The sequence below is a fragment of the Suhomyces tanzawaensis genome (genome assembly GCF_001661415.1).
Source record: "Suhomyces tanzawaensis NRRL Y-17324 unplaced genomic scaffold CANTAscaffold_2, whole genome shotgun sequence".
Lineage (NCBI taxonomy): Eukaryota > Fungi > Ascomycota > Pichiomycetes > Serinales > Debaryomycetaceae > Suhomyces > Suhomyces tanzawaensis.
Window position 1 is genome coordinate 831,817 of NW_017963637.1, and position 13,250 is coordinate 845,066.

Genomic DNA, 13,250 nt, shown 5'->3' on the forward strand with positions numbered 1-13,250 from the left:
CGGCAAGCATTGTATTATTGCATCTAGAGGCCATGATAAAAAGAAAAGGTTTGGTACGTCAGGAACTACGCAAAAATATCTATAATATCCATTAAAATATATACATGATTGATTTTTATTAACAGGGTAATTTCGTGGTCGTAGTTCGTTAGAGCTTTAGAAGGGCAGAAATGGATTGATCCACTTCTTTCTGTTGTTTGTATTAGCCTAGGAGAAGAAATAATCTGACTCCTTGACTAACTCAACATCTAAATCACCTCTTTCTGGAACCTCAGGGAACTTCAAAGGAACCAAAATTTGGAAGGCCTTAGAGCTGGCACTGCTGACTGTCAACTCTTCTACGTTGTAGCCTTCAGTAATGCTGACAGTGGTAATCATTTCCTTACCGGTCTGAACAACAGATGGATCACTAGAACCCAAGAGTTGCAATCTCTTCTTCTCCAAATAGATTTCATCTGCAACAGTCAATGCTCTCCCCAAACTCTTAACAATGTTCCTTCTGATGTCCTTAATTTTCTTGGCCAACTCGTGGTCGCCAGGAATCAAAATGACTTGGAGGCAATCCTTGTAACGTTTCTCGAATTCGTCTCTAACTTGGTTAATCAAGTTGCTCTTGTGCAAATTCACAAACTGATTTCTGATCTCAGCATTCATAATATCCACATCGGAAGCATGGGTCCAGTAGGAATCATGAACAGCGGCGAAAGAGAGTCCCTTTTCACCACATGATCTAGAAGTCATCAACATGTGGGTAGCGTCCAAAGAGTGAACAAAGTTAGGTGGGAAAGCCGCTTGTTGCTTTCTAGCATCAACTTGGGAAGTTCCAAATGGATCCGAAATCGAAATATCTTGTAAGTTAGTCTTGATTAATTGGTTCTTGGCCACTCTGTATGGTTGAACGCATGGTAACCCTAATGGCGTGGTCCAGATCACCGAAGACAAATGGTTAGGTTTGTTGGCAACTTGAGAATCTTCGTAATCAATTCTAACAGATTTACTGATCCTCTTGGCTGATTCTCCCAACCAATCTTGGATATGATGAGCACCTTCGAACAATTCTCTCACCGATGCAAACACGTGTAAAGTCAAGTATCTAGCGTAATCAACAACGTCCTCTTCCATATCTTTGGTAAAATGATGGTCAAGTTGTTTCTTGATCTGTGCAGCAGCACCAACAAAGGTAACACCGTACACATTGGTCATAACAGTTTGCTTAACTACCTTTCTTGTGATTTTATCTTGAAGGAACAAAGCATACTTGTTACCTTCTTCGGCTTCACTATCAATTCTCTTTTGCACCAAAGAGGCAACGAATGAGTAAACATCTTGAGGCTTGTCTGCTGGTAATAAGTTCACTTGTCTAGCACCTTCGATATCACCACCCAAGGCAGCATAATGTTGCAAACCATTACAAGTACCGTCCTGATGAACAGGAATATGCGAAACGAACTTAGTAGGATCAGACATCTTGTATGCTTCGTTCAACTCGAAACAAACACTCAATACTTGCCAAGGTTTTTCACCCTTTAGCCACCATGCTTGAGGGTCGTAAGGATTTTGAGCAGACTGGAAAATGTTTTCAAGGTTTTCATTCACAAACTCCACACGTTTAGCCAATGGGGCTTTGTCGATACCGAACACGTTCGCCAAATGGATTTTCAACCATCTTAAACCATTCTCACCTATTTCCTTACCTTCCCAGAATAAGAACAAAGATCTGGTCAAATCGTTACCCAAGTGGTTAAAATGCGGAGACAAAGGGTATGCTCTTCCTCTGAAATCGACATTGTGGGGAAAGAACAACTTTTCACCTAGAAAACCTCTAGCAATTTCCAATTTGTAATTGGTATCACATCTTTGAGATTTGGCAGAGGCTGCATCATTGATAGCTTGTCTCACCTTCTTCTGGTATTCGAACTTTTCGTTTGGTTCCGCATCAAGAGGAATAGCCTTTGGCAAGTTTGGTTCCTCGATAATAGGTGGAATATCGAGGAATTCCTTACCAGTATTCCAATGCTTTGTGATGACATCCAAAACTCTTCTATTTACAGTCCATGCAGTATTCCCCAAAACGTTAAGGCCTTGGTAGATTTCGTCCAAATTACCCATTTCGGATGCAGCCTTCAAGTATGCCGAAGTTTCTACCGAATCCTTAATTCTTACCAATTGTGTTTGAGAGAACAAGTAACCACCGTCATTGTATGAGTTCCAAGGTCTAGGTGGTACTAACATGGGTAATAATTGTGGTTGAACACAATTGCTGAACGATTTTCCAGCTAATTGCTTAACCACTTCCTTATGAATAATAAATACACCCAACTTCTGGCCATTGGAGTATTTATAGGTATGATGAATAGCTGGTTGACTACCGGTGATAGACTTTCCAGTGGTGGGATCAATTCCTTTAACTGGAACTTTTGCCACATGCTTTAATAATGATACTAACACTGCTCCAATCTTGGCATATACAGTGTAGCTCCAGTCATTTGGTTGATTGGTAGTTGAATCAAGAATGACATTCTTTTTCTTTCTCAACAATTTCTTCCATTGGTTAGTGGTCTTTAACTTTTTGGAATAGACCTTCTTTTCGGTATTCACCAATGCCTGTGATCTGTATTCGAGTTCAATTGCTTTACCAACTGAAATCAATGCTCTGGCAGCTCTCATACCATTATCAATACCTCCAGTAGAGGTTAATTTTAAAAGCTCTAATATAGTGACGACGCACATCTTTTGAGGCGGAACGAGAACTAAGTATGGGGCATAAAACTCTCTTTCCTTGATCACTTTTAATTCTTCTGCTGAAAGTCCCTCCTTATCGATGGTTCCCAGTAAGATGTTTTGACATTGTTTGATTTCTTCTTCGACATAGGGCAAGAATTCGGAGTACCACTTGAATAACTGGGCATTCAAGCCTTTGTTGAGACTGATACCTCCTCTCTTCTGCATCTCCTCGAATTCATGCTTCCATTTCTCCTTAGCACCATCAACACCTCTGATTTCTAACTGTCTCTGTCTTGCTTCGTTAAATAAATCTAATGCTTCGTTAAACTTGTCTTTCTGTTCTTGAGTCTTGAGGGTCTTGTAAAGTTGGAAGTAATCTCTTTTGGAGGACATGGGAGTTTCTGAAGCATTATGCAATAAATGACCATTTAAATCTTTTTCAAGATCTTTGAGAATTGCTTCAAATTCTCCAGACCCGGTTTCTTCTTTCAAACCAAGTAAAGTATGTCTAATGATTTTTAAACCGAACGAGTCCACTGGTTTCAAGTCCTCACTGTCCTTCTCTATAGTAGGGGCTTGTAAGTCCTGGGTGAAGTACTGAGGGACGTCTTGAACCAACTCACCTCTGACCTGTTTGAACAAATGGATGAAATCGTTGGGAACATGGCTCTCTGATATTTCTGGATGCTTGAATATTTCCATCAAACCTTCCGTGCCAATGATATCAATATGGGTGAATATTTGTCTGGTTTTCTGCACAGTGAACTTGGAGATGTAATCGATGTAAGGAGTGTTTGTGCTCATGTACTTTGTGAGGAGGATGGCGTAGGTTCTATCGTTCAATCTGGTGGCTGGGAACTTGGTGGTGAACTTGGACAAGCTGGCCTCGACATCGTCTAGGGTGGTTGTGTCTTCGAGGGCCCACAGCTTGAGGTACTCGTTCAAGGTGAAGATAAACGACTCGGGGTTGGACAAGAGCGGGTATATGGCGCCCAAGATGCGTTCGGCTCTGTCGAAGTTCTTGGAGGCGAGCAAGGCGTCCAATAATGAGTGGAGGTGGATGACGTCTTTGGCGAAAGGCGATCTGGTCACTGGGTCGTACTGCGAAGACCACGAGACCTCCTTCCTGTCCTCGTCGGTGATGCGGTCGAAGCTCTGGTCGTCGATGTCCGCAAACGACTTTGAGTATGCATTGGGGTGTTTCTTCTTATCGAACGACTTTGATTTCAAGTCATCGAGAAACGATTTGTACATGGGAAACTCGGAAATCGTCAGTTTCGACGTGGCCAACGATCCCACAGACCGTTTGAGCGAGACGATGTGAGCATGGCCTATTCTCCTTCGTGATACTCTACTTAACATGGTTGGGTACTGGTGATAGCCTACCATTGAAATTATAAAATTTGCAGTGATGGGGTAGTGTGCAGGGAAGGGGTAGCGTGAGATGGCCAGTGCGACCCCGTAGGAAGCTGTCGCTACGGCTAGGGAGGATACCGAGAGGCTGTCGCTACGGTTAGGGAGTAATGTAGCACGTAGTATCGGTAGCTGTGCTGGCAGCCGGTCCATTTACGGTGAGACGCTGTGTTAATCGCTACTGGCTCGTTCCTGGCGAAACCGGAGGCGAAGTCTCGCGTGAGACATCGCCACCAGAAATGAAGCACTCCTACACCATAACTGAAGTCGTGGTGGTGTCTGGCATCGGCTACGGAGGGCCTAATAAATTAATGTATTGAGCAATGGTGAGAGAAGTGAACTAATGTTATGACTAAGACGCTGGCTACAACCCCATTTCCGCCTGTAACGCCTTCAAAGCCTCTTCGTCCTCGTCCTCGGTGGCAGCAGCCTGGGGCTGGGTCTTGGTGACAGTAGGGAAGTTAGGAAGGTCCTGGGCCGGAGCAGGACGGGCCTTCTGGGCCGGAACGGCGTGCAGCTGCTTCTCCTCCTCCTGTAATGCAGCCAACTCCTCGTCGAGCTCGTCCTCATCCACGTACTCGGTGCCCACGGGTCTCGATATGGCCTCGGAGATCTCATCCGCAAGCTCCACCTGCTCCCTGATCTCGTCCATGGTGTCCTCGACCTTGTCGACGTTGTACTCGCCGTGTATCTGTTTCATGGCCGATGCACCTTGTTTCATGGCCTTCATGGTCTCCAAGTTCAAGTTGGCGCCCTCGATGGCCGTCAACTGGGTTTCCAACGACTCGATCTGGTTCTCCACCTTCACCAAGTTGGTCTCGTACCCCTTCTTTCTCTTCAACGCGTTCTTGGCCAACACCTTGTTGGTGGCGATGTGCTTGCGGGCCAAGGCGTCCTGGTCTGCCATCTGCTGCTCCAAGTGGGACCTCTTCTTGTTCAAGGTCGAGATGTGCTCCCTCAACTCAACAATCGCCTTCTTGGGAAGCTCCTTCTTCTGGCCCTTGTTGCCGCCAAATAGATAGTTCCACATGGTCTGGCGTCGTCAATCGTCTGGTGCTTGGAATGTATTGCTTGTTGCTCAGTATGACAGTGCCACCTGCAGTTAGTATCTCCTTATCGGGGGGGATGGTGGCGTGGCTGGCTCCGTTTGATCGGGGAACCTGCACACAATTGGGGTCTACTTACACTTGTCAATTAATGGTGGGATGTATGGAGGTATCTAATGAAAGAGGTGATGGTGTCTAGTCGCTCCGTGGTTCTCCCTCAGTCACCAATAGTCGCTAATGACACTGGCGGAGGAGTGGGCCGCGCACTACCTGGCAGGAGATTATAGCCCAGTGCGGCTAGCTGAAGCACCCGCAAGAAGAAGCTGTAGAAGATCTTCAACAAGGGCTAGCTGACGGCCAAGAAGAAGAACCATATGTTGTTGTTGGTGATGCGTGTGCATGCGTCTAGCTGACAAGCACCCACAAGAAGAAGAACACAATCAACACCCCGAAGATCTTCAAAAAGAGCCATCTGTTGTTGGTGATGTGTGCGTAGTACTTCAACAATTCTCTCTGGGCACCCGAGATGTTCAAGCTGATGTCCTCGACGTTCTCGTCGATTCTCTGGATCTGCTCGCCCTGCTCGCTGACCATGGTGGCCAACTGTTGGAAGAGGTTTCCCACCTCGTTGATGGTGGACTCTATGGTTTCAACCGCCCGGTTTCTCTGCTGGAGGTACTGCGAACCCTGTTCCTCCATCATGAGCATCTGCTGGGTCTGGCTGGGGATCAGAAGGTAGTCCCCGTTGGAATATGGAACCACGTCGTCGGGGTCCCGGTCTGGGTCGTAGGGCAACGAGTTCTGGCTGTGCTGTGCCGACATGAGGTATGGGTTCTCTCCCAAGTGCGATAAATTATTGGTGGGGTTGGGCGACTCGTTGTTGCCGGTGCGGTTGCTGGTGGCAGAGAGAAAGTTCTCGGTCCGGTTCTTGTTCATGATCTCGTTCTTTTGGCGGATTTCCAACACGTTCTTGAACTCTCCACTCACGTTCTTCATCTTGGAGTTCAAGAGGTTCACCACGTTCTTGGAAAACTGGGATGTCTGCGAGTCGATCTGGACCGAGCTGTCGCCCTTGACGAACCGCTGCAAGTTCTGCATGCTCTGCTCGATCTTGAAGATGTCCTGCTTGATCACGTACGTCAATTCGCCTATTTCCACCGGCTTGTCATCGAACAACGGCTTTCTCTTGGCCAATAATGCTAATTTGCTCAACAACTCAGTCACATGCGATATGTCTTTGGCAATAATACTGGCCTGCTGGCTGAACCGCGATTTCTTGACTGGCCCCGATGGTGCTTCTCGTGGAAGCTGGTTCTGCTTCTTATTTATCTTGTCAAATGTAGACACACATTGTTGGAATTCGAACGTCCTGTTCTGTATAGCACTGGACATGGTGGATTGTGGGTATAACGGGTGCCTGAGTGGGGGGCTGGTCACGCAGAGTAGGCGGACTGGTGGTGTTGGGACTGGTAATGCTGGGCAGTCTATCTAGATGACACTCGTCCTTTTTGTTGTGTTTTGCTGGGTGCAGGAATCTCGCAACTGAGCTTTATCACGTGCCTTGCTTCGAATACTTATTCCGGGGGCATTTCCTAGTGGCTTGGTGCTAATCAGAGAGAAAGGTGACACGTATTGAGGACAGTGTTTGGTGTTCGGTATTCGTTATCCTCTCGGGGTTCGTGGTCCTTGCAGCGTGTAGGTGGGTGTAAATCGTTTATTGCCTTGAGGGCTTGTTCAACCACTTACTATTATTGCCATCCTTTTGCGCACTTCCGACTCACCCCGGATCTGTGGAGTTCGCTCCATACTGAAGCCAGTCTGTTTACCACTGTCTATATTTATCCTCTGGGTTATTTCGCTTGCATAATTACTAGCCCAATTATACATGTATGGCACTGGTCAAATATCTGTGATTATGCCTACTGGTACTACAATTGCGTAAAGTTTTTTAGCATTAGTCGTTTCGTTAAATATGTGCTAGTGTGGTCAGCATACTGCCAATTCCCAGCCCTTCTTTCGGCAGATCTCGGCCCAGTCCACACACACTTTGCCATGATCATTCACAGCCCAGACTTGATGTATCACGTCAACGATTCTGACAACATTTTCGACCGGGTACACTTTTCTGACTCTCTCTATCCTCTGCTCCATCTCTCTTCTATCACAGTCAGTGGAACACGCAACCCCACACACAAGTAATGCCAACGAAAGCGATGCCACCATTTTGGTATCGATTAGCACGTCGATGCAGTTTAGGGCGTTCACCAAGATTTTCTGAATCTCAAATGATTCTGGAGTCATTTCTTTAATCTGACTGTTCAAACACAACTGGCTAGTATACATGTAAATGTCAAAAAGAGTAAGATGAAGCTCCAATTCTTTCTCATCATGCATGATCAGCTCCATCTGAACGGCGCTTGGAAGGCAATTCTGTAATTTTCTTTGTAGTATATTGAACTGTTCTGTGGCGTCCTCAAAGTATTCGATCCTGGCTAGTTTAAGCTCATACTCCTGTCTCGAAGATTCATATACTCCAGCAAGCTTCTTATTTGCAAGCTGGTCGTACTTCTCCGCTATAACCTTCTTTTTGACTCTCAATTCCGCCGCTACTGTGCTGATTTCACCCATTAGTAAATATAGTGGTTGGATACAGCCTTGAAGCGGATCAAGGCCGTAATTGCCCATCTCTAGTAGCTTTTTATCTCGGAAAATTTCGAGATAACTGCCCATGGGAAGTGCAGTACCCTTGATAAAAGCAGCAGAGCTCATTAGATCGTGAAACAGTAATGCTGAGCAAAGAAATTTGATGTCGTTGGAGTATTCATACAATTCACACATTTTTCGGAGTCCTCCAAGTTCACTGATTAACTTGACACACTTCCCGAGCAACACATTCCATTGTCTCACATCTCCTGCGCTTATATGAAAACCCATCATCACAATACAGAAACTGAACATCACATAGAGTTCCTTTTTGCCCAAGTTCCCCGGTACCAGCTGGGTCTTGTCACTGAGTTCTATTGCCCTGGTCATGTATGCCTGCACCGTAGGGGTGAAACCTTCGATGAATAGACCTCCCCAAGCTGCTATGGCATATAGCACGCTTTTATCCGTTGCTGCAATCTGGACTATGGTCTTGCAATAATAGTTTGAAGCATCAGTGGCTATGCAAATGGTTTTAGACACTTTTGCTATAAATCCCTGGAGGAAAATGGGGCCAAAGTCATCCAAGTCCAGCGTGAGCGGCGACAGGGGCAAGCGTGGGGGGGTTAGGCTGAAGTACTCATCGTAAACTGTAGGAATGTGTGAATAAGTGTTCTCAATCTCAACGTTGTATGGCAGTTGCAGACTTGATTTGAATTCCACCAGACTTGAAGGCAAAATCAAGGCTTGCTGGGTGAAATCTTCAGTGGAGGGAACAGCCTCGGCAGTCTGGACCTCAGGCACTTTTGATGGGGACTGGGCAGTTTCGGGTTTGAATTGATGTTTTTTGATAGTGACTTTGGGATTGTCCCTAAACGTGCACTCCACATTTCGGTACTGACAGAGGCCACACACTGGCTGCTGCTCATCGCACTTCTTTCTATAGGTTAGCTCGTTCTTAGTAGATCCAGGGATAACTTACTTCCTTCTACGGCATGGCTCACATCCGTTTCTTGACCTTTTCAGGGGGCCTGCTAGAATGTTCTTAGTCTTTACCGGCTCCAGCACCACAAAAGTCCTCTGCTGTGTCACTTGCTTCGTTTCTAGAGTGTCGAGCGACTGGCTATCCATGGTGATGAACAACATGGCTGGGGATTTTTCAGGTTAGGTTTGATATGGGATCACGAGGGTGGGGTATTATGTGGTGGATAGTGGGTGAATTTCAAGTCAGATCAACTCTGGAAGCAAAGCATGTGCCTAAATAACTGGCTAGGGCATAGATATGTAGATAGAGGGAGATAATTGGAGGTTGTGAGCGATGCCAGTGATGTGTCACGTGCTTGATTTCTCCACAGTGAACCAGACTTTTCCAACGCAGAAATCAGCATAGGGGGAGCAGGCTCCTACTGAGGTACTGCGGTATATCCATTTGCGGTTGAGGGGCTGATTGTCTGGTCTTATAAGAAATAAATTTTGGTAACTTTTGTCAATAATTACAGAATAATTCGGAATATCGAGCCAGAATGCTCAACAACCAAAGACGGGAAAACCCGTTGGTCAATCCTTGAAATCTAATCTGTGTAATTTATGTGAGTAGAACACCTAATCCACACTTATAGTACACAACTCGACTGCTGACACTACATCAGTCAACAGTATCATTTTGGTGGGTGCGAAAGGCGGCCTCAATATAGGGGAAGAACCGTAAAGCAGCTCAGCAGCCAACACGGTCAATTCAGCAAGAAAGACGCGTAGCGCTACTTCTGCGACACCGCGCAAGAACTACGGGGCAGTTCCACGGCTGGCAGGCTAAACCCCGTCGTACAACTAGACCCATCAATTCTGACCCGGTCGCTTGCACCCCAATGCGGTAATTCAAACACACATCGGGCGTGCGCGCACCGATTCTAGACGAATCGCCAATACTCAAATCAAAACAACCTTGTCAATATATAACGAAAGCAGTTCTTTTAGACATTTCGAAAAGGCAGCAATGAGGGAAATTGTAAGTACTACAGCCCCGATCGGCCAAGCCAGACTCCGCCCAATCCTCCCATGATGTTTGCAGGGATTTTGGAGATGGGCAATTTTGGCGCTTGAAACGCGGTACTAACACATCTAGATTCATTTATCCACCGGTCAATGTGGTAACCAAATTGTACGTAGCGACCAGCTCAGCAGAAGGGGAATCAACGATTGATCAGAAGACGCGTGCACGAGAATAGATCACGCCGCTGAATGGGACGCCCCATGATGGCGGCTTCCAATCGGTGTATGATGACAGAGATCAACGCCCTAAAACGGTGATCCATACTAACAATACAGGGTGCTGCATTCTGGGAAACCATCTGTGGCGAACATGGTTTGGACAGCAACGGTAACTACCACGGCACTGAAGAAATCCAAAGATCCAAGTTGAACGTTTATTTCAACGAAGCCTCCTCCGGAAAGTATGTTCCACGTGCAGTTATGGTCGATTTGGAGCCAGGTACCATTGATGGCGTCAAGACCTCCAAGATCGGTAACTTGTTCCGTCCTGATAACTTCATTTTTGGCCAAAGCTCCGCTGGTAATGTCTGGGCCAAGGGTCACTACACTGAAGGTGCCGAATTGGTTGACTCCGTCATGGATGTCATCAGAAGAGAAGCCGAAGGATGTGACTCCTTGCAAGGTTTCCAAATAACACACTCCTTAGGTGGTGGTACCGGTTCTGGTATGGGTACTTTATTAATTTCCAAGATTAGAGAAGAATTTCCAGACAGAATGATGGCTACTTTCTCCGTTGTTCCATCCCCAAAGCTTTCCGATACTGTCATTGAACCATATAACGCCACTTTGTCTATCCATCAATTGGTTGAAAACTCCGATGAGACCTTCTGTATTGATAACGAGGCTTTGTACAACATTTGTCAAAAGACCTTGAAGTTGCCAACTCCATCCTACGTGGAGTTGAACAACTTGGTTTCTTCTGTCATGTCGGGTGTTACTACCTCTTTACGTTACCCAGGTCAATTGAACTCTGATTTGAGAAAGTTGGCTGTTAACTTGGTCCCATTCCCAAGATTACATTTCTTCATGGTCGGTTACGCTCCATTAACTTCTTTAGGTTCTCAATCTTTCAGATCATTGACTGTCCCAGAGTTAACCCAACAAATGTTTGACTCCAAGAATATGATGGCTGCTTCTGACCCAAAGAATGGTAGATACTTGACTGTCGCTGCCTTCTTCAGAGGTAAGGTTTCCGTCAAGGAAGTTGAGGATGAAATGCACAAGGTCCAAACCAAGAACTCCTCTTACTTCGTTGAGTGGATTCCAAACAACGTGCAAACTGCTGTTTGTTCTGTCGCTCCAAAGGATTTGGACATGTCTGCTACTTTCATTGGTAACTCCACCTCTATTCAAGAATTGTTCAAGAGAGTTGGAGACCAATTCAGTGCTATGTTCAGAAGAAAGGCTTTCTTGCATTGGTACACTTCCGAAGGTATGGATGAAATGGAATTCACTGAAGCTGAATCCAACATGAATGACTTGGTTAGTGAATACCAACAATACCAAGAAGCCAGTGTTGATGAAGAAGAGGAATTGGAATACGCTGATGAAGCTCCATTAGATGACCAATTAGAGTAAATGCCTGGTTAGGTGTTCTTTATGTTTATTTCTCTTTGCTTCTTATATATAATAGTTAATTTATACCCTACTGTTTGCAAGTAAAAGTTACTCACGGTTATTGCTGGCCCACAAACCTTTTGATTTGGTCCTTCTCTATTTGCCCTACACCTGACAGTACATTAAATTCAATGCATCAAATCATATTCGCAATGTTGACGGATCCAAATTGCAACCTGAGCCCAAATAGTCTACTATTCAGCAGTGGAGTAACCAAGGTTAACTGATTATTGGTGTTCGTTGACTCGTGCCTTTCTTTATGTTTAGATGCTACAGTTTTCTCATTCAATAATATATTACTTTATAAAGCCGTATCATAGATACAACCTGTAGCTTTCGCTGATGCAGTGATCTAACCTAGTTAGATCTAAGGAAGTTCTTAACAAAATCGTTCTTATCCACAACATTATAACTGTTCTGGTTGTCAAAGTATCTCATGACGTGACACTGTTGCTTCCAGAAATTGATCAACTCTTGGAATTCCATTTGGCCCTTCATGACTAAGTGGTTGTTGACACCTAAATCGGTGACGAATCTTTGTCTTTCGAATTCTTGACGGATCTTTGTCTTGACGTTGGATACTGGCATGTCTAACTCGTATAAGTCACAAAATTCTCTGGCATTACGGATGTACTTGCGGTATAAGTGCAACACCCTCTTTCTCATGTCGGCATTGTTGACCGACCTACGGGTGGTCTCTGCAAACTCGGTAGCTAAAGTCATGATGTTGGTGTGATTACTGGTTTTTTTTAAAAGACGACGTTTGGTTGGCTGAGACAACACGTGATTTCAAGCACACGTGATACGACCTGGTTATCACCTGGCTGCGAAACTTGCACCACCAGTGAACCAAGCCATCAGATGAACTACGAATCATCAGGATCATTGTTATTGAAAGTCAGAGGTTCAAGCTGAAAAACTATACTGGTGCAATAATGCATGCTGCAATACAAAATAAATCTTTTTGGTATACTATGCTAGTCGCTTTTTATCATCAACCATCATCCTGTATTGTGAATTACTGCTGAAGCTGTAGGTTTTTCTGGTTCTTAATCCTTATTTTCGTGGTAAAATCTCTTGTCGTCTTGAATTGAACCAATATCGACGAAAAGTCTGCTATTGTATTGGAAAAAAGCGGCCAGCGAGACCATCACGAAAAGGATAAGCCCGTGCCTGGACCCAAAATGAAATGGCTACATACACACAGTAGTAGTCAGTAGCGTTCACAAGGCAATCCAGGTCATAGTCAGGCCCAACAGGCCCTTTGAACACCACAGGCCATTTGTCTTCCGAGACTAGAAAACGCTGAAAACGCTGTTCGTCAAAGTCAATCACCTCCGAGTAATGATTACTTACCGTTGTAGCCATTGACCCACAGGAAAATGGAAGGGTTTCCGACGTTACTGAGGATTTTAGAGAAATCGGAGAATTGTTAGATAATGCCAGGCACAGGCACAGGCACAGGCAGGGTCTTCTCATCTTTTCCGGAAATCGAGGAAGACCGCCTACCGTCAGCGCTGACGAAGGCACACATAATACCTGCAGAGTGGTCCAAGGTAAAGGCGGCGTTAACGGGTCCTACAAGGAGCCATAGCCAATAGAAGAGCAATGGTTTATGCATTTAATGTGTCAACTAGAAAACACTTTCGCATTAGAATATGCAAAAGAAATGTGTCAAAGACCTAGGACACTTACTTCCATACTACCTCCGTAATGATATCAGCTAGACGAGACTGGGTAGGTCTTTAATAGGCTTTT

At 45.2% G+C, this 13,250-nt stretch overlaps 6 protein-coding genes across 6 annotated transcripts; 1 reads left to right on the forward strand and 5 right to left on the reverse strand.

Annotated features, from left to right (window-relative positions):
* Positions 1-207: 207 nt before the first annotated feature.
* RPO41 (DNA-directed RNA polymerase) lies at positions 208-3,978 on the reverse strand (the record flags this gene model as incomplete). Its single annotated transcript, XM_020211483.1, has 1 exon — positions 208-3,978. The coding sequence occupies one exon, from the start codon at positions 3,976-3,978 to the stop codon at positions 208-210; it is 3,771 nt and encodes a 1,256-aa protein (XP_020065920.1).
* A 523-nt stretch (positions 3,979-4,501) lies between these two features.
* Positions 4,502-5,167, reverse strand: SNF7 (ESCRT-III subunit protein; the record flags this gene model as incomplete). The annotated part of the gene is made up of 1 exon (XM_020209468.1): positions 4,502-5,167. One exon carries the CDS (start codon positions 5,165-5,167, stop codon positions 4,502-4,504), a length of 666 nt encoding a protein of 221 aa, XP_020065921.1.
* A 34-nt stretch (positions 5,168-5,201) lies between these two features.
* CANTADRAFT_171766 (t-SNARE syntaxin) lies at positions 5,202-6,872 on the reverse strand. The gene is made up of 2 exons (XM_020206361.1): positions 5,323-6,872; positions 5,202-5,233 (listed from the first exon to the last, which is right to left on the reverse strand). Exon 1 carries the CDS (start codon positions 6,573-6,575, stop codon positions 5,589-5,591), a length of 987 nt encoding a protein of 328 aa, XP_020065922.1. The 5' UTR covers positions 6,576-6,872; the 3' UTR covers positions 5,202-5,233; positions 5,323-5,588.
* Positions 6,873-7,169: 297 nt separating this feature from the next.
* Positions 7,170-8,957, reverse strand: UGA32 (Uga32p; the record flags this gene model as incomplete). The annotated part of the gene is made up of 2 exons (XM_020211484.1): positions 7,170-8,766; positions 8,809-8,957. The coding sequence occupies 2 exons, from the start codon at positions 8,955-8,957 to the stop codon at positions 7,170-7,172; spliced, it is 1,746 nt and encodes a 581-aa protein (XP_020065923.1).
* An 843-nt stretch (positions 8,958-9,800) lies between these two features.
* Positions 9,801-11,744, forward strand: TUB2 (beta-1 tubulin). The gene is made up of 3 exons (XM_020207352.1): positions 9,801-9,831; positions 9,949-9,984; positions 10,152-11,744. Exons 1-3 carry the CDS (start codon positions 9,820-9,822, stop codon positions 11,451-11,453), a joined length of 1,350 nt encoding a protein of 449 aa, XP_020065924.1. The 5' UTR covers positions 9,801-9,819; the 3' UTR covers positions 11,454-11,744.
* A 105-nt stretch (positions 11,745-11,849) lies between these two features.
* On the reverse strand, positions 11,850-12,215 carry CANTADRAFT_4805 (uncharacterized protein; the record flags this gene model as incomplete). Its single annotated transcript, XM_020209538.1, has 1 exon — positions 11,850-12,215. The coding sequence occupies one exon, from the start codon at positions 12,213-12,215 to the stop codon at positions 11,850-11,852; it is 366 nt and encodes a 121-aa protein (XP_020065925.1).
* Positions 12,216-13,250: the final 1,035 nt, after the last annotated feature.